Here is a 19,335-nt window from a genome sequence, read left to right on the forward strand (position 1 = left end):
GGCGAGCACTTCTACCTGTCCTGCTGCACAATTCCACAGAAATTGGTGAGGAGATGTCAAAGAGTGAGGTTGTATAATGCGTGAGGTGAAGAGCAGGAGATTACATGAGAAAGTCATTTTGAGCCAAGGGGGAGCAGACACCATAAATCTTACTTGACAAACTACTTCAACTGAAAACATGGAAATTCTGTCCTGAGAGTTTTTATGACTTTGGCAGATCTATTAGATTAGCAACAAACCATTTACACAAATTGTCCATTTTTCTAACATAATAGTTGTTCGCTAGTTTTGAGAGTGATCTTCTCAGTGCACCATCAGTAGTATAGATTATTTTTTCAAAACATTTAAATAAACTAGAATTAGAATTAGATTTATTGCCCCACATACTCAATTGAGAGCAGTGCAAAATTGATAAAGTTGTCACTTATGGCACCATCTTAAATACAAAGTTTGTAGAATAAATTAGAAAAAAAAGTTCAGCATTACAATTCTTCAAGCAATCTGTGTTGGACCTTGCCTTCTGTCTATGCCAGGACCTTGCCTTGAGTCTGCTCCAGGCCTCACCACCTGACCATGTTGGGCCTCACCTCCAGAATGAGCCGGCTTTGCCTCCAAAATAAGGGTGATCAAATTCTGAGCAAGTCACTGTACTCAGTGTCCAGATTTGATTACTTCATCACAGGATCCTTAACAGCTACAAAAAAATAGGGGAAGTTACAGAGCAAAAGGACTGCAGACTTACTTAGTCAAAGGATCAGGAAATTGTCATGGTGTAAAAGAAGGCAATTACGCCCATTGTGTTCACACTGGCTCTCTGAATGTGGAATTCTCTTAGCTCCATTCACTTAGCTCCCTGTAATCCTGCCCATTCTTCCCTTTCAGATATCAGTCTAATTCCTTTTTGAATGTTTTGATCGAACTGCCTTCAACACAATCTCAGGCAACACATTCAAACCTTAACCACTTACTGTATGAAAGTTTTTGCACACTATTGTTGCTTTATGTGACAGTTGCTTTAAATCTGTGCCCTCTTGTTCTCGATCCTTGCATAAGTGCAAACAGTTTCTCACCATCTGCTGTGTCTAGCTCCCTCATGATTTTGACACCCTGTTCCACACTTTCACACCCCCTCGGACCTTTCTGACGCTGAACTTGTGAGAATTGACTGACATTAGCTCTCTCTGCTTACTAATATCTGAAGCAATCACAGTTACATTGGATTTAGGGATGTTTTCTTGCTGCTTTCACTTAGATTTAAAGACGATATTGTGGTGAGTTGCTAGCCTATTTTCTCTTCGAATGAATTTTTTAAAAACATATTTTCTGTTCCTGTGAAAATTTAGAATCAAATTTAGCAACTGCAGTTGGATTGCAGTGCGCCTACAGCTAGGAAAGCATGTCCACTGAACACAACAGGTGCAGTTTCTATTTTATGATGACTAATGTGCATTCAAAATGCCCCACTCACATTCTGTGAGCCTCCCATGCTTCTCCCCCATCTAGTTCCAGTTTTCAGTGTAGATGCCAGCAGGAGAGTACAGGCCCCACCTATATGCTGCTTATGTCATTGAAAGTGAGAATATTAAACTGAATGGGAGCTCAGAAACAGAAGTTTCAAAAACACCTTTAGGGAAAGACTTACATGAAGGCATCACTTTTCATGACAGCTGCACATGCCAAATTCTTTAGAGCCAATGAAGGACTTTTTGAAGTGTAATCATTCCTGTAAAGCAGGAAACACAGCAGCCAATTTTGCATGCAGCAGAGTCCCAAAAATAGACCTGACTTACTCATGAGATTATCTGTTTTGTGGCATTGACAGAGGGATACATATTGCCTGTGATACCAGGGATAACTTCCCAACTCTTCTTTGAAATAGTGCCCACAGGATTTTTTCCGGAGCAGGCAGAAGGAACCTCTGTTAACCTCTCACCCAATAGAAGGGTCCAGCGATTGTGCAGTCTACCATCAATATTGTACTAGACTGAAGAATGTTGGTTTTTATGTACAAAGTTAAAAATCACACAACACCAGGTTATAGTCCAACAGGACTAATTGGAAGCACACTAGCTTTCGGAGCGACGCTCCTTCATCAGGTGATTCGCTCCGAAAGCTAGTGTGCTTCCAATTAAACCTGTTGGACTACAACCTGGTGTTGTGTGATTTTTAACTTTGTACATTCCAGTCCAACTCCGGCATCTCCAAATCATGGTTTTTATGTACTAATCCTAGAGTGGGTCTTGAACAGAGATCTCTGTGATGTGAAGATGAGAGTGCTAGCAACTGAGCCGCAATGACATAAAATAGAATGCAGAAGATTCGGAGCAGATAAATAAAAGAATGGCATTTCAAAAGTAGTACTTTTGATAAACATATCATTGTTTTGAACTGGTTGCAATGTCCCTGCAGTTATCAGACCCAACCCAGCCCTGACCTCTTTATTCTCAACCACTCAGTTTTACAGTCACCACCTCATGAACATGATCTACTTGGCAGTTTTGGATTGATCTTTTGCTGCCTCTGACTCACTGCCGTGCTCACTGTGATATGTTTCAGTTAGAGGAGAAAGTGAGGTCTGCAGACGCTGGAGATCAAAGCTGAAACTTTATTGCTGGAACAGCACAGCAGGTCAGGCAGCATCTAGGGAACAGAAGATTCGACGTTTCGGGCACGTGCCCGAAACGTCGAATCTTCTGTTCCCTAGATGCTGCCTGACCTGCTGTGCTGTTCCAGCAATAAAGTTTCAGCTATGTTTCAGTTAGATACTTGGAAACATTTGAACCAGTGACATATTAAATTGAAACATTTGCAGCATCATACTGTAGCAAGATATTTGGATCAATATGTTTTAAATTCTCAACTTTGAACGGTAAATTTTCATTGAATCTAAGTGGAAGATTTCTCATTGTTTCATTGCGCTTCTTTTTATAGATCAACCACAAGTTGAGTTAGCACTCACTGGAATTGGATTCCGTGTTTGTTTAAACATCAGTCCAGTGACAGAGTTTGACTTCAAGGAATGTCTTCTTGGTGAAAAGGCTTATGTTATAAGTACTCTTCGAAATGATTCACCGTTGCTTCCACTGTGCTTTCGGTTCCCTAAGATAGCACATTTTCAGATCACTCCAGCAAAAGGAAGGATTAAGCCAGGGCAGTCAAAGGTAAATATCTTCAAACTACCCTATAATTTTCTGATTTGTGATATGTTATAAATGCCTAGATTTGAGAGAAAAGAAATCACTTGGTTTTATTGAATTAATTAACAAATGATACATGCTGGGCTCCCTGTACTGAACAAAGGATGTTACCTGGTATGGAGGGAAGGTCTTACAAGGAAAGGGTGAGGAACTTGAGATTGTTTTCGTTAGAAGAAAAAGGTTGAGAGGTGACTTAATTGAGACATATCAGATAATCAGAGGGTTCGATAGTTTGGACAGTGAGAGCCTTTTTCCTTGGATGGCGATGGCTAGCATAAGGGGATGTAGCTTTAAATTGAGGGATGATAGATATAGGACAGATGTCAGAGGTAGTTTCTTTACTCAGAGAGTAGTAAGAGCGTGGTCGAGCTGCCTACAACAATAGTAGACTCACCAACTTTAAGGGAACTTAAATGGTCATTGGATAGGTATATGGACAAGAACGGAATAGTGTAGGTTAGATGGGCTTCAGATTGGTTCCACAGGTCGGCCCAACATTGAGGGCTGAAGGGCTGTACCGCACTGTAATGTTCTATGTTCTAAAGAATATTTTATGAGTGGACTCTTGACTTGAACAATTATCATTGTTAAGCTGCGGAATGCTAAAAATAATGGATTTAAACGGATCAGCAACATGACAAGAGAAAGGTTTTCTGAAGGTGCATAGGTGCCTTCAGAACTCCATCCATGTACATGTTCCGACCATGTGCATCAAGTGCTGAATGAACTCCTGCAGTCCTTTTAGCAGTTTCAGTGCCTTCATTTTATACCAATCGCACCAGACTAACATTGTTCACAGGAGGAAGGGGGACAGAGTGAATGTTTTCTTTAAAGTCCTTACTAATGAGCTTGAGGAAGATGAGGAGAAGTGGTGACAAAAAAGGTTGAAACTGGGGTTGCGGGACTCTCAAGTGGCAGTGACCTTTAGGTGGTATGAAATAGTCATATTTTCCTTCCATAAGGAAGATGAGCAGAAAATTATGAGCTTCTGATCACAGAAATTTAAAATCTAGTCATTTAAAATTGTGTGTGCATAATAATTACAACCTTGATTTCACACCAAACGTAAAGATTCAGTCAAATCAAAGGTTTCCATGCAAATTTAATTATCTTTCTTCTTTCTTGTCAAACAGGATATTATTATCTGCTTTGCTGCTGAGCAACTTGGCATTTTTCGAGTAATTCAACTGATAAAGTTTTTTGGACTGGTGATGGTCCCAGACAATCCAATAAAGTTGAAAATGCAGCCATTTCACCAAATGAAAATTACTTTATTAGCTGTCTGCAAAGCTTCTGTGAAGAAACTGGAGCCAAAATCAATTCCTCGTAAGTTTACAGCGCAGTTATGAAATGCCATGTCTATAATGAGTTGATATGTTAGGAAAATGTTATGGGTTTTAATTCTGGATTTTGGTTCTCAGCATTGGCTAGCAGTGAAGATATTGCAAAAAGACAACTTTATTGGGAAATCTCTTTCACCAGCACAAGCCTCCTTATCAACCAGCCCTATATAGCACCTCACAGGATGAAATATGTAAACTGTGTATCTCCAGAAACAGGCTGAACTAAAGGGGCTTTAAATTGGCCTCTGATGTACAGCATATAATTTCATAGGCATGTAATCGGCTCCTGTTATCCATAAACCAGAACTCAGCTGTGGTTAAATAGCTCAACTACCTTGTGGGTATCTTGGAGAAGAGAAGGTAAGAGAGTAAATACCAACAGAAAATTTGGAGGGGAGTCCTGTGAATAGAAATCTGTCACCTATCAGGAGTTTTCTGGCAATTTCTGTAGCTTTTACCAAACATGACTGGTTTTATCCTTATCTTTGGTCAATACAAGCAATACTGACAGGAAGGATCCTTTTCTTGGGCAACTCAGCATCTCCATCTTACTTGTCCAGACCTGAATTCTGGAGAGGATAATCCCACATTTATGGTTTATGTTGACACAACATGGGAAGAAATAGTCACTCTTTATAAACTCTTGTTTAATTGGTGTGGAGCATAAGTGCCAAGTGAGAGGGAGTATGGTATCTCATGATAAGTACGCATTTCCAACTAGGCAACCCCCAGCCAGCCTGCTTGCTTTAATGAGTGCTTGGAGTTTAGAGATTCACTCCTCAATAGACTGCTTATCTAACCAGGTCAGTCAAATTTGTTAAAGAGACATTGCTAGTGAAAGGAATGTAAGGACCATGTAGTCTGGCCTTACTGCCACCTTTCTACAAGTTGGTGACACAGTAAGATAGCTGTGCTCAACAATTTTATAAATTCACTATGGGCCTAGTTGGAAATGTGTAGTTGTCATCCAATGAGACATCTGAAGTTCTTTTGGTTTTTATTTGTATTATATGTTTTGTGAGAGTTTTTGGTGCAGCTCCAGGATTGGTGGGGAAAGTCCTCCAGACTATCCCCTTCAAGCAGAGGGGAAACCATAAATTAGCTCCTTTTCTTGTTTTCCAAGTGAGGGACTTTGTTAAGGTCAACATCATCTACTTCTGCATTGAATGATCTGCTCAATATTGGCCGGATGGAAATTTGTGACTCTGGGTGTTCTTTTTTTCGTTCGATAATATAAATTTGTTTTACCCTCACATAAGAATGTGGGGGTAAAAGAAACGATTCATACCCAGCTTATTTCTTTGATGAATTTTTGTATTTGTTTTAGTTTTTTCTGGGATATAATCTAGAATCCGAATTATTTTGATTATTCAATTTATGCCATGTCTGATCCTTAGAAATAACTCCTGCCATTGCTAACGAACCTGAAACACTGGCTCAGCAGACAACTGATCGAAAAGTCAAGTACATTGATTCTTGTCCTGTTACACTCCCTACTGGCTGTGAAAACTTGCTATTTCAGCAAAACAGAAGCAAAAATGTAGAAAACAAGGCACCTACTTCAAAACCTGATGGCAGAGGTGCAAGTACCAGGCCCAGCAACAGAATTGAAAAATACACGTGAGTGCTGATTGAAAGAACATTTTCATATGTTAAAGTGTAGATTTAGCCTCAAAACATGAGAAAAGAAGGCAATCTTTTCTTTTCTGTGTACTTTCACGCAAACTGAAATCAAATAAATCATCCAATAATCATGAGTGATCAATGTTTATTAAAAAATTCAAAAAGCAGCACTGCTTTTCTTTGAATTACGCCATGAAGCTTTCATGTGTACCTGAAAAGGCAGATTAGCCTTAGATTTAGGTTTCATCTGAAAGACTTTGCAGCACACCCCCACAGCACAACAATGCCAGTCTAGATGGAAATACCTCCACAGAGGCCGGTGTCCCATCACCAAGTCACTCTTTATTTACTCATGAAGAGTCCTTGACACTGATTGAGCTTCCTCAGAGACAGTTCTCGGAGTGAACAGCATGTCTGAGATTCCAGTTTATGTCTGTCAGCCAGGGGTCCCTCAGTGGATCAGATTAACAGCCCCAGTCAGGGAACTCATAATCTGTGAGGTCCACCTGGCTGACCTCATTACAGTCACCCCAGATTATATCCTCTCGAGTGGGATTTGAACACATGAACTTCCGACTCTCACGGAATACCTCTGTTCATATTTCTGCCAAGAATGGAATTGAAACTTGATAGAAAAGATTTACAATGATGTTGCCAGGGTTGGAGGATTGGAGCTATAGGGAGGAGTTGAATAGGCTAGGGCTGTTTTCCCTGGAGCGTCGGAAGCTGAGGAGTGACCTTATAGAGATTTATAAAATTATGAGGGGCATGGATAGGATAAGCAGACAAAGTCTTTTTCCTGGGGTCAGGGAGTCCAGAAATAGAGGGCATAGGTTTAGGGTGAGAGGGGAAAGATATAAAAGAGACCGAAGGGGCAACTTTTTCACGCAGAGGGTGGTACATGTATGGAATGAGCTGCCAAAGGAAGTGGTGGAGGCTGGTATAATTGCAGCGTTTAAAAGGTATTTGGATGGGTACATGAATAGGAAGGGTTTGGAGGGAAATGGGCCAGGTGCTGACAGGTGGGGCTAGATTGGGTTGGGATATCTGGTCGGCATGGACAGGTTAGACCGAAGGGTCTGTTTCTGTGCTGTAATGACTCTAATGTAGAATAATGCTATATTTACCTTTTTGTTTTAGCAGATTAACCCCCCTTTCTCCTATTAATTTTAATATTTTATATTAATGTTTAATAATTTTTAAATCCTGAATCATATTGACTCTTGAGGGCTGATCTTCTTAGCCCTCACAGGGGTGTCAGAAGTCAAAGAGGCTCCAAAAGTGCAATGTATTGTTGACTCATCACACTCCCACCTATCCCTGAACTGTCTCCCATTTCATGGGAGAGGTAGAATCATCAGGCAGCCCATCTTTAAGACTATTGAAGCCAGAAACTGGTAATGACCTTATTCTGCCCATGACAGGGGAGGCAAAGTGGGTCTCATAAGGAGCTAGCCTGACAGCGTTTGGAGGACAGTTGGTGTTTGACAAGAATTGGAGGTAGAAATCTCCTTTGGGATGACCCTGTGTTCATTGGAGACATTCTCTTGACTGCACCAAGGTCATACACTTCTGCTTTAAACCTCCTGGATTCTCAAAGCTGGCCTCTCAACCCAAATGCTTGGGCCAGACAGCCTGACCATGCCAAAGTCCTGGATTTGCCTTAAGTCTGACCTTGGTAACATCCTCTTCCTCAGCAGCCACTTGTAAACTTACCAGTGGCTATTGCTTGAATCTGGCCCTGCAGATGCTACGAAGGTATCAGCAGGAGCCCATCTTCCTCTCCAGACATGAGCAGAAGTCTCACTCTGAGGCATTTAATACCTACCAAGGTATAAAATGGCTGAGGAGCAGCTGAGCTTTTCATAGCAGCTGAGCTTTTCATCCTAACTGTCTTTTCAGCTAGTTTATTGGTGAGTGGAGCCTATGACCAGGGCACCTTGAAAAGCCCGTGCAAATCCTGCATCTGGCAAAGGTTCCATGGCCTCTTCAGTTGATGCTTTCTTTCCATGGGAAATACAATAAAAATGTTAAGGTTTCACAAAGTTTTGTTTGGATTTTTCCACCTTTAGTGCCTGATTTTGAGATGAAGTAGGAATGATATTGTGGAATTGTGTGTTCCATTTACTGTTAGCTCAGTTGGAGATTGGTTAGTTCAGTTGGCTGGAAGGCAGGTTGGAAGGGCAGAGTGATGTCAACAATATAGGTTCAATTCATGCACTGGCTGAAGTTACCATGAAGAGCTCTCCTATTCAATCTTTCCTCTTGCCTGAGGCATGGTGATCCTTTGGTTAAACCACCGCTACTCATCCTCTCTCTCTCTCTCTCTCTCTCTCTCTCTCTCTCTCTCTCTCATAAGAGAGCACCCTTATGGTCTGGTAAGACAATGGTGACTTTACCTTACATTTATCGCATTATGAATCATATTTGTTTAAGATGATGTTTCAGTGTTATTAGACAGAATGTAAGGGTAAACGAAAAGATTAATACCAGCTTATTTCTTTGATAAATTTTTATATTTGTTTCATTTTTTTCTGGTGAGGAAAGGATTCAGAAACGATTTACAAGGATGTTGCCAGCGTTGGAGGATTTGAGCTGTAGGGAGAGGTTGAATAGGCTGGGGTTGTTTTCCCTGGTGCGTCGGTGGCTGAGGGGTGACTTTATAGAGGTTTATAAAATCATGAGGGGCATGGATAGGATAAATAGACAAAGTCTTTTCCCTGGGGTGGGGGAGTCCAGAACTAGAGGGTATAGGTTTAGGGTGAGAGGGAAAAGATATAAAAGAGACCTAAGGGGCAACTTTTTCACTCAGATGTGGCACGTGTATGGAATGAGCTGCCAGAGGGTGGTGGAGGCTGGTACAATTGCAACATTTAAAAGGCATCTGAATGGGTATATGAATAGGAAGGGTATGGAGGGAGGCCAGTTGCTGGCAGGTGGGACTAGACTGGGTTGGGATATCTGATCAGCATGGACGAGTTGGACCGAAGGGTCTGTTTCCATGCTGTACATCTCTATGACTCTATAACTCTATGACAACTTCAGTATCGACATTTGCACATTTACGTAAGAGCTCTTGTTGCCTTTCTAACTCCAAAGAGGAAATAATAAATTTGCCTTTGTAATGGCCCCTATGTATTTGTGTTTTGGATTAAGGACACAACAATAGGAGAACCAAGTAGGCAACATTGTGTTATGGACCAGTCCAGACCCCCTCAAAATATTTTAAGAAGGTAGCCTAGACCTAACTTTTTCTTATCCTAAAGGCAAATGTAAAGTGTTGTGTCCCAGATGTAATTTGATTGGTCAAACTACTCAACGTTAAGCAAAACACAATATTTAAAACATTATAGTGAAAATACAACAAAAGAAAGAAGAACTTAGAATAGCTTAACTCTATAGGAAACCCTAACAGCATAATAGATACAAGTAACTATTCCTCATTAACTGTTCCAATAGACTAATATCCCATAAACACACCCTTGGCAAAAATGCAAATTTAGAAAATGGATTTTCTTACATGCATTGCCTGCTGTAGGAAGAGAAATCTCAATGTCTAGCTGTAACCGAGAGAGGGGGAAAAGTAGTTTTTATTTCTTTACAATTCATTCAGCTTCTGCTGAATCTAAAAACTAAAGCAACCCACTAGAAACCTTGGTCTGTGAGAGCTGGGCACTCCAATCCAGGCTGCCCCTATTATTCCAACTTGAAGAAAAAATTTGTTCAAGTTACCACAGACTGCTTGAAATCTCTCATTCAATCTCTCTCTTGAAAGAAACCAAGACAAATACACTTCCTAAAGCCACAGCATTGTCACATTAGGAGTAATGTGACACTTACTCACATGAAGCCCTCCTACTTCTATTTATAAGACAGTGTTTTTTAAGTACCCCACTATTATTAGTTGGAAATTAAAAAGATCCCACAGTCTCCAACTTACTGTTACAGATTGTTTGAAGGAACCAGTAAGATTTTTAGTGCCAGAATCCAATACCTGTCCATGGATGAATGAATGGAAGAACAAACAATACCATTTATATCTCTATGGATAAATGATGGCAGAATGATAAGGCCCTGCCATCTTGTGGAGTTGCTAAGTTTCAGTAATGACTTAACTTCAAGGACAAGCCACCTTGGACAAGCATTCTTTGACCAAGTGTTTGGGAGGATTCTGGATGATCACTCTGTGTCCACTATTAGTGATGCCATGGGTAGCTAGCACTGAAGCCTTTGCTGTGAACCTCCAGTGAGCTCCTGGATGCAAGGTGAAGGAAATGAGTTTTAATCCTTGGCCCCTGCTGTTCTGGGAGAAAGTGAGGACTGCAGATGCTGGAGATCAGAGCTGAAAATGTGTTGCTGGAAAAGCGCAGCAGGTCAGGCAGCATCCAAGGAACAGGAGAATCGACGTTTCGGGCATAAGCCCTTCTTCAGGAATGAGGAAAGTGTGCCCAGCAGGCTAAGATAAAAGGTAGGGAGGAGGGACTTGGGGGAGGGGCGTTGGAAATGCGATAGGTGGAAGGAGGTCAAGGTGAGGGTGATAGGCCGGAGTGGGATGGGGGCGGAGAGGTCAGGAAGAAGATTGCAGGTTAGGAAGGCGGTGCTGAGTTCGAGGGATTTGACTGAGACAAGGTGGGGGAGTGGAAATGAGGAAACTGGAGAAATCTGAGTTCATCCCTTGTGTTTGGAGGGTTCCTAGGCGGAAGATGAGGCGCTCTTCCTCCAACCGTCGTTTAGCTATGGTCTGGCGATGGAGGAGTCCAAGGACCTGCTGTTCTGCCACGCCAGCCAGGATGGAATACTTAACAGCCTATAACTGCTTTCCTGCTTTAACCTCTGAATGAAAGGCTGTGCCATGTGACATTACTTGACTCTGGCCTGAGACACCAAATTTGGATGCCTGGCAATTGGGGGAGGCAGAGCTAAACTAAGGGGGCTGTTAATGTTAACTTTTTCAGTAGAAAATGGTTTACAAGCATGTAATATTAGCAGGTTAGATCAATGAATGAAGCGTGCAGCCAACTGAATATGAATGGCATGAGCATGAAATTCTTTGAGGGATGTGATTTTCCAAAATTATAATTTTATGATGAAACTTGCCTCATTCCCTACATATGTTTCTCACAAAACATTTTGCATCATCATCACTGGGGCTATTATATGCTCAGATCAGAAATGCATGTAAATATGAGACTTCAATAAACTGAAATTATAGTGTTTTGACATGATTTCTTGAGTGTTATAATGGGCAAAAACAAGTTTACATGCCTGATATTTAGAGAAAAAAAAATCATTTTGACAATCTCAATGTCTCAGGTCCTGGTTTGTGGAAAGGAAGAGTGCTCCCCCTAAAGGCAGCTTTGTAAATGGAAATGTTGCTATTCTGGGCCTTGCCTCAATGAATGTAAATGAATTGTTTGTTCTGAGTTTGTTTGTGCAGTATGGGTTTATAAGTATATAACACCTTCAATATATCATATCATCCCATTAGATTAAGATGGACAGAATGGAATACATACTGAGTAGAAGTTAGAAACACCAAAAGTGTGAAAACAATTTTTTTGAGGAAGTCTTTGAAGGTGAGGAGATACAGAGCAAGATGGAAGATTTTAGAAGATAATTCAAATTCAAGACCATGTTGACTGATGTCTTTGTTGCTGGTTAAATTGTGAAATAAATATACATTTTTATTCATAACTACAATACATAGTTATAATTGTATCTATCAATTTTTAAAACATTCCCTCACAGGATGTAGGAACAGTTGTGACCACCCTAACTTCCCTGGAGAAGGTGTTATGATATAGCAGTGAACCCAGCTGTTAATTAAATCAAATGCCCAGAAAACCCCCCTCACCTCATAACCTGTTAAAATATGAGTGATAGAGAACTCCCAAATTCCACTTTTTAGCGAAAATAATATCAATTTATTCTTTAAAAGTGAACATTAAACAACAGCTATTCACAACTCTAATACCCCCTTTCTCTTCACTGTTTATAATCTGCCTCCAACACTATAGTAATAGACTGTTCCAATAAAACACTAAAATTATATCAGCTTAATTTCAAAACCATACAGCAGCTGTTGTCCTCAGTGTCTTTCTTCTTCTTGCTGAAGATCTCCCTGCGTCATCTTCTTTCTTTTACTGCAAATATGTTTCATATGTAAAGGTACCTTTGATGGACAGTGTTCCTAATTTCTTGGGTCTGTCTCAATGGCAGATACTCTGTCTGACTTTCAAAAAGCCTGCTTTTTTATACCCCCAACATGGGATCATCTCATCGGTTCGATGTTGGCAAAACAATAAATTCAAACTCGATTGGGTTTTAGTATCCTGGGGCATAATTTAAACTGATTGGTTAAATTGTTTTCAAAACAGAAACCAATTCAGGTATCTATTTCACAGCTAAATGTTACAGTTTTTTTCAATTTTCCAGTACACTCTGAGACTGCTCTTGTAAGCTCTCAGTACAGAACAGTATTCACTCTCTCTTAAAGGTTCAGTACATGCCTTCAACTTCATAACAAAGGTGATGGAGAGTTGCCTTCTTGAAACCCTGCATCTATCTTTTGTAGGTGCACCCAAATGTTGAGAAAGTACTTCTGGGATTATAACCCATCACTAATGGGCATTATAGTTCCAAATTGCAATGGTATGTGGTTTGGAAGCTTGCAGTGTAGCTTGCAGTTGGTGATGTTCCTATTGTTTTCTGGGCCTGTTATCAAAGTGATAGAGGCCACAGGTTTGGAATGCACTGTTGAAGGAGCATGAACTGCTAAAGTGCTTTATGGTATCCACTGCTACCACACTGTGTTAATGGTCGAGGGAATGAATATTTCAAATGGTTGATGCTGTGCCGGTCAAATGAGCTGTTAAGTTCTGAATGATATGAAGCTTGTTGAGTTTCATCGGAGCCACACACACCCAGAGAACTGAAGAGTCTATTTACCTCATTCCTGGCTTGTGTCTTGTACATTGTGGATAGGCTTTGGGAAATATGGAGGTGAGGTACTCACCATTGGATTCCCACCCTCTTATCAACACATATAACCACATATTGAATTTCTGTTAACACTAATTCACAGAATGTTCATACTGAGAGTTTCTGTGATGGTAATGCCTATTGTATGTCAAGGGATGGTGTTAGATTATATTTCATTGGAGGTGGTCATTATCTGGCACTTGTGTGGTGTAGTTGGTACTTGCCACCTATCACACCAAACCTTTATGTTATCCAAGTCTGGCTGCCAATACTCCCCTTAATTCTTTTCTCAGTATGTGATCTCAAAGTTCCAGAGTTCGTGTTGATTAGCCTGCACAGAGCCTTGGAGCGACAGTACTGTGGCACAATTTAGAGGGAATGTTGCTTGCTGCATTTTAGTATGGACTGCTTTAGTATCTGAGGAGTCACGATTGTGTTGAACATGGTGCTATCATTACCACATGCCTTCCCTATTTGTATATTTGTAGCGCCTCTTTAGATTATATTACAGTATGGAAACAGGCCCTTCGGCCCAACAAGTCCACACCAACCCGCCGAAGCGCAACCCACCCATACCCCTTACCTAACACTACGGACAATTTAGCATGGCCAATTCACCTGGCCTGCACATCTTTAGACTGTGGGAGGAAACCAGAGCACCCAGAGGAAACCCACGCAAACACGGGGAGAACGTGCAAACTCCACACAGTCAGTCGCCTGAGGCGGAAATTGAACCTGGGTCTCTGGCGCTGTGAGGCAGCAGTGCTAACCACTGTGCCACCGTGCCGCCCACAAATTCTTTCAATTAGTTGTTTAATTGTCCACCACGATTCACTACTGGATGTAGCATGACTTCAGAGCTTCATCCAATCCTATGGCCCCATGGAATTGCTTAGCTCTGACTATTGTGGGCTGATGTGACTCTTTTCTATACAAGTAGCTCAATGTGAAAGTTTTACAAGGCCTGGTGCTATTCCTGACATATGCCCTGTATTCTTCATTTAACCAAGATTGATTCCTAGGCTTGATAGTATTAGTAAAGTGAGAGAAATGTTAGTTCATGAGGTTTCACTTTGTAGTTGAATATAATTGTATGGGTGCTGCCCACTGTGCCCCATGGATAACCAGTTTTGAGCTGTTAGATACATGGTATCAAGAAATGATCCACAGTGGCAGGACTATACACTGCAATGGAGGATACATTCATTGTGAAGATAGAATCTCATATTCACAAGGACTGTGATGATAAGACCTACTTCACTGACGTAGACAACTGCATCTGCGGCTTGGTGAGAAACACATGAACAGAGGGTCCCCAGTTTACAAACCATTGCCTTACAGACACTTGTATTTACAAATGTTCCCCCATACATGGGTGTAATTTTAAAGACTCAACATGCAAATGTTTCCTGTACTTTCCATTGTCCTGCATCGTATTCCAACTTGTGTACAATTCAACTTGTGAACAGAGTCCAGAGCAGAACCAATTCACAACCCAGAAATTGCCTGTATTTACAGAATGGATCTTAGAATCATAACAGAATTGTTACAATGCAGGAGGCCCATCGTGCCCACATGGCTCTTCACATAAGCATCATTCCCTAGTGCCAATGTTCTGCTTTGTCCCTATGCCATTGTGTACTACTTAAATCAAAGTCATTACCTAATGCTGCCTTGAATGTCTCAATTGAACCTGTTTCCATCACGTGGCCAGGCAGTGCACTCCACTCCTGAACTATTTGCTGTGTGAAAGAAATGTTTTCTCACATCACCCTTGCTTTTTCATCACATTACTAAAAAACTATGTCCTCTCTTGTTTCTTTTATGAGCAGGCACAGTTTCTCCCTATCTACTCTACCCAGCTGCTACTGACTTTGAAAGCCTCTATCAAATCTTTTCTCAGCTGCTTTCTCTCCAATGAGAAGTCGCAACTTCTTCAATCTATCCTCATAACTGGAGTTTCTCATTAGTGGAACCATTCTTCTCAATCAGTTCTGTATTCTCCTCCATGAATTCACATTTTTCCTATAATGTAGCACACATAAAGGCACGCAATACCCCTAACAAGTCTTGCATGGAGTTTCAACATCACCTCCTTTCTATTGTACACGAATCATCTCATGATAAAGCCAAGGACACAGTATATTTTATTTACTGCTGTCTGCACCTCTCCTGATACCTTCAGTGATCTGTAGGCCTATACATCCAGATCCTTCTATTTCTGCACCCCTTTTGGAATTGTATCCACTATTTAATATTGTCTAGTTATTTTCTTCTGACCAAAGTGTATCACCTCATACACTGAAACTTGTCTGTCACCTAACTGCCCAATCCATCAACTTGTCAAAGTCCTTTTTTCCTTTTGTTGATTTTCTCACCACCTGCCACACACCCAGTCTATTAGTTACTTACTTCAGGATTCAAGCATCTAGGTCAATAGTGGTGTTTCTGACCACTCTCGGTGAAGGGTATTGACGTCCCCATTCCATACCTTTGCTCCCCTCAGTGGGTACCGCAAGCAGTGCTCAACATGGGGGAGCAGTGATTCATCAGCGAAGGAGGATGGTAGGTGGTAATAAGCATATGTCCTCATTGTCCTGTGTGATCTGCTGCAGCAAGATTTCATGGTGGTATCTAGGACGTTGTCTGTAGGGTGTGATTCAGTATGGATTACAGTCAAGCTGTTATGTGGTTTAACAGTGGGGCAGCTTTGCTAATTTTGGCACAAGCCTCCAAATTTAGTAAAGAATACCGTTGCAGGATCACCAGGTTTTGGTGTGTCACTGTCATTTCTAGTCTCTAAATTGATGCTTGGTGATCTGTTCTGGTGTTAATTCCTTTTGACATTTCTGTAGGAGTTTGGCTGAGTAACTTGGCCACTTCAGATGGCAGTTCAGAGTGGTGGAGACCAGGTAAGGATGATGCATTCCTTCTGAAAGGCCATTAGTGAACCAGATGTGTTTTTCCATTGCTCAGGCAATGCGTGTGACACTGACCAGGCCGACATTTATTGTCCATCCCTAATTGTCCAGAGACCTGTGGGGTCTAGAGTCTGGAGTTTTATAGAGAAACATAGCATCCAACGTATACACGAGGTCCCACCATCAACTAAGATTGAATCTGGCATCTGGCTATTGGTGAACCTGACTGGTTATGTGTTAAGTTGTTGTCTCCGTTGCATGATTACATGATATCCTCAGTTTATATTCTTAAATACTTGAATATTTCTTTAAGTATTGACCATGATCTTGAACACCTTGGTTTGACCACAGCTGTTAAATCATATCTTTGCATTATTCATGTTAATATAATACAGATACGTTATATTTTCTATTAATTTCCCGCAGTGAAAAAACACATCAACAGATTCCTGTGGATCCTGAGTACGCTTACAATGATGATGAGGCAGCAGCAATGAAAGCCCATAAAAAATATTATGAAGATTTTATTCGGCATCTAATATTGCGTCGCTCGCAAAAGCAGGATCGCAGGTAAACAATGGACATATTCATGTGCTGCTTTGGCAAAATAAAAAAAGAAATGCAAAATTTAATGGCGCAGCAGAATTTTTTATCCTGGGGTGGTGCTAATTTTTAATATATTTTAAGATTATCCCTTGTTTCATTGGATCTATAAAATGAGGATTTAAGAGGCCAATTACAGATAAATGCCGAAGAATGTATAAGGAATTAATTGACATCTCTTTAGATAGCTATATTTCATTCTTTCTTTACACAATATAAATAAGATTTTCCCTGGGCTAGTGAATAGAACATACTATTTTGACTTGATACAGCGCTGTGCAGATATTTGTGGGTGTACAATACTCTAAAAATAGTTTACAGTTTTGTATGAGATTAAAATACCCTTTATGACTGTTGAGAATTTTTTGAATGGTGGTATTCTGAAATAAACTTGAAATAAGTACCATAATTATATTAATATTTTAGATATCTGAAGAAACAGAATGCACAGTTATGTGTAGAGAGGTCAGTTCTTACTTAGGAGAGCCAACACATGTTTTGAATAGCCTCTTCTGTGGAATACAAAGTCTATGATTATATGAAATAATCCTTGATTTAATTGATGACATTTTCTACAATGGTGCAATGAAGAAAAGCATTCCGACAGCTTCATTGTTTCTTTTTGTTTTCTCCTTTTCAAATTAACTGGGAGTGAAAGTAGAAATCTCATGAATGGTCCTACTGTAATAGGACAGTGAAAATAAAGTTTAAGATCATTATCATATTCTCATGGCTTGACATTTTTATATGCTTCTTATTTTGAAAGGGAGCGAACAATACCAGTGGAGAATGAACTATTTAAATCTGCTAATATGGGGCCAGGCAGCCAAGTTGAGTAATTAGGATTTCTATAGGAATACAAAGAAATTCTTGTGCCTGTATAACACCTTTCATGATCCAAAGTACTTTACAGTTAATTAAGTTATTTTAAAGTGATGCCCCTGTTGTCGTGTAGGAAGAGAGATGGGAACAAGAGGTGGGCATCATCACAGACATGTACAACACAGGAGGCCATTGAACACATTGTACCAGTGTTTGGTCTTTTAAAGAAAACTAGCTATTTTCAGCCCCATACTCCCACCCTTTGTCCAGAATCCTGAATTTGTTCATCCTCAAGTATTTTCCAATTCCCTCATATAATTGATTATAGAATCTGTTTTAACCACATTTTCAGGGAGAATGTTTGATTCCTGCCACTGAGTCAATTCTATAAACATACCATCATCTTTCCACTTAACTCTACTCGCTTTCATACTTTTTGTCTCTTGACCTGTGACACTGTAGAATACCCTCTGCAAGTCCATTATTACAATACCAACTGCACAACCTTGGTCAGCTTCCTCTGCTACTTAATTAAGGAGTAGAATTAAATTAGTTAGCTCTGTCTTCAACAAGTTCATACTGGTATTCCTTGATTAAACAGTGCCTTTCAAAATTAAAGGTTATTTTGTCCATGATAGTAGTTTCCGATAACATGCCCACCAAGTGATGTTAGGCTGTAGTTTTCTGATGTGTCCATTTCCTCTTTTTTGAAGAGTAGCACGTAATTGCAATCCGGTAATTCTCCTCCAAAATTGTAGCCAGTTAATGGCAATGTAGGACCTCATTGTGCTGTTGTTGACTTTTAATCCAGAACATGTGAGAAACCTGGCACCTTTAGCTTTGTGGGGTGATGTTGGGAAAGGTGATGTGGCCTTCCTTTGCTGGCCCCATTGAGACCTCCCAAGGCTCCACAGAAAATGTCATTCCCCATTCATTAAACCTCTCTTGCTGCCTTTGTAATTGTTTTCAAATTCCAGAACCTCTCTCTCTCTCTCCCTCTATATATATATATATCAATGTTTCCTATGTCATTGATTTTTGTGCTTTCTGAACTATCTATTTCTTCTCTTTGCTGTCTTTAAATGATTTAGAGTTCAAGGACACGATTATATGGGGTTGTCAGTGGTGACTAGCATAATGCACATCTGTGAATGTTGCAGCTTGAGGAGACTTTGGCTGCTGCCAGTTGCTGAAAATCTACTTTTGAGTTTCAGAGTTTGAGGAGCGGCTGGAGTCACTGACTCCTGCACTGTGATTCTCAGGCAACCAACTTCTGGAACAAATATGGTTCAGGAATCTATGCCCAGATACATTGTATTCGAATTAGGCAGAGAACAGCCACAAGGCTGATCACTAGGTTTGGAGACTTAAGTGGAAAAACTGAAGTAATTTGAGCTCTCAACTTGGAAGAAGACATCCCAACATGAAGGGCTAATGTATGGCATACTACTGGTATATTTGACACATGCGATTGTCCAGAGAAACAAAAGCAGGATAATAAAAAAGATAGAAAACTTTGAGGCTGGAAGTAATATGATTTTGGAAGAGGTTTTGTGTTGTGGCATTGTGCAGAAAGGGTTTGGGTTTTGAGTAGAGTGGTCTCAGTTCTTGAATCTGATAGAACCTGTGCAAATTAATGCTTAGGTAAAAACAATGACTGCAGATGCTGGAAACCAGATTCTGGATTAGTGGTGCTGGAAGAGCACAGCAGTTCAGGCAGCATCCGAGGACAAGCAAAATCCGAGGACAGGCAACATCGGCGTTTCGGGCAAAAGCCCTTCATCAGGAATAAAGGCAGAGAGCCTGAAGCGTGGAGAGATAAGCTAGAAGAGGGTAGGGATGGGG

At 40.5% G+C, this 19,335-nt stretch overlaps 1 protein-coding gene across 1 annotated transcript in view; it reads left to right on the top strand.

The window, feature by feature from the left end:
• LOC122555067 (cilia- and flagella-associated protein 47-like) overlaps window positions 1-19,335 on the top strand; it is a 451,312-nt gene that overhangs the window by 47,113 nt on the left and 384,864 nt on the right. The window contains exons 8-11 of the mRNA XM_043700727.1: window positions 2,932-3,161; window positions 4,331-4,523; window positions 5,938-6,160; window positions 16,492-16,635. Of these exons, the coding sequence (XP_043556662.1) occupies window positions 2,932-3,161; window positions 4,331-4,523; window positions 5,938-6,160; window positions 16,492-16,635 (790 nt within the window). The remainder of the gene's footprint in view (window positions 1-2,931; window positions 3,162-4,330; window positions 4,524-5,937; window positions 6,161-16,491; window positions 16,636-19,335) is intronic.

Source organism: Chiloscyllium plagiosum, chromosome 12 (genome assembly GCF_004010195.1).
Source record: "Chiloscyllium plagiosum isolate BGI_BamShark_2017 chromosome 12, ASM401019v2, whole genome shotgun sequence".
NCBI classification, from domain to species: Eukaryota; Metazoa; Chordata; class Chondrichthyes; order Orectolobiformes; family Hemiscylliidae; genus Chiloscyllium; species Chiloscyllium plagiosum.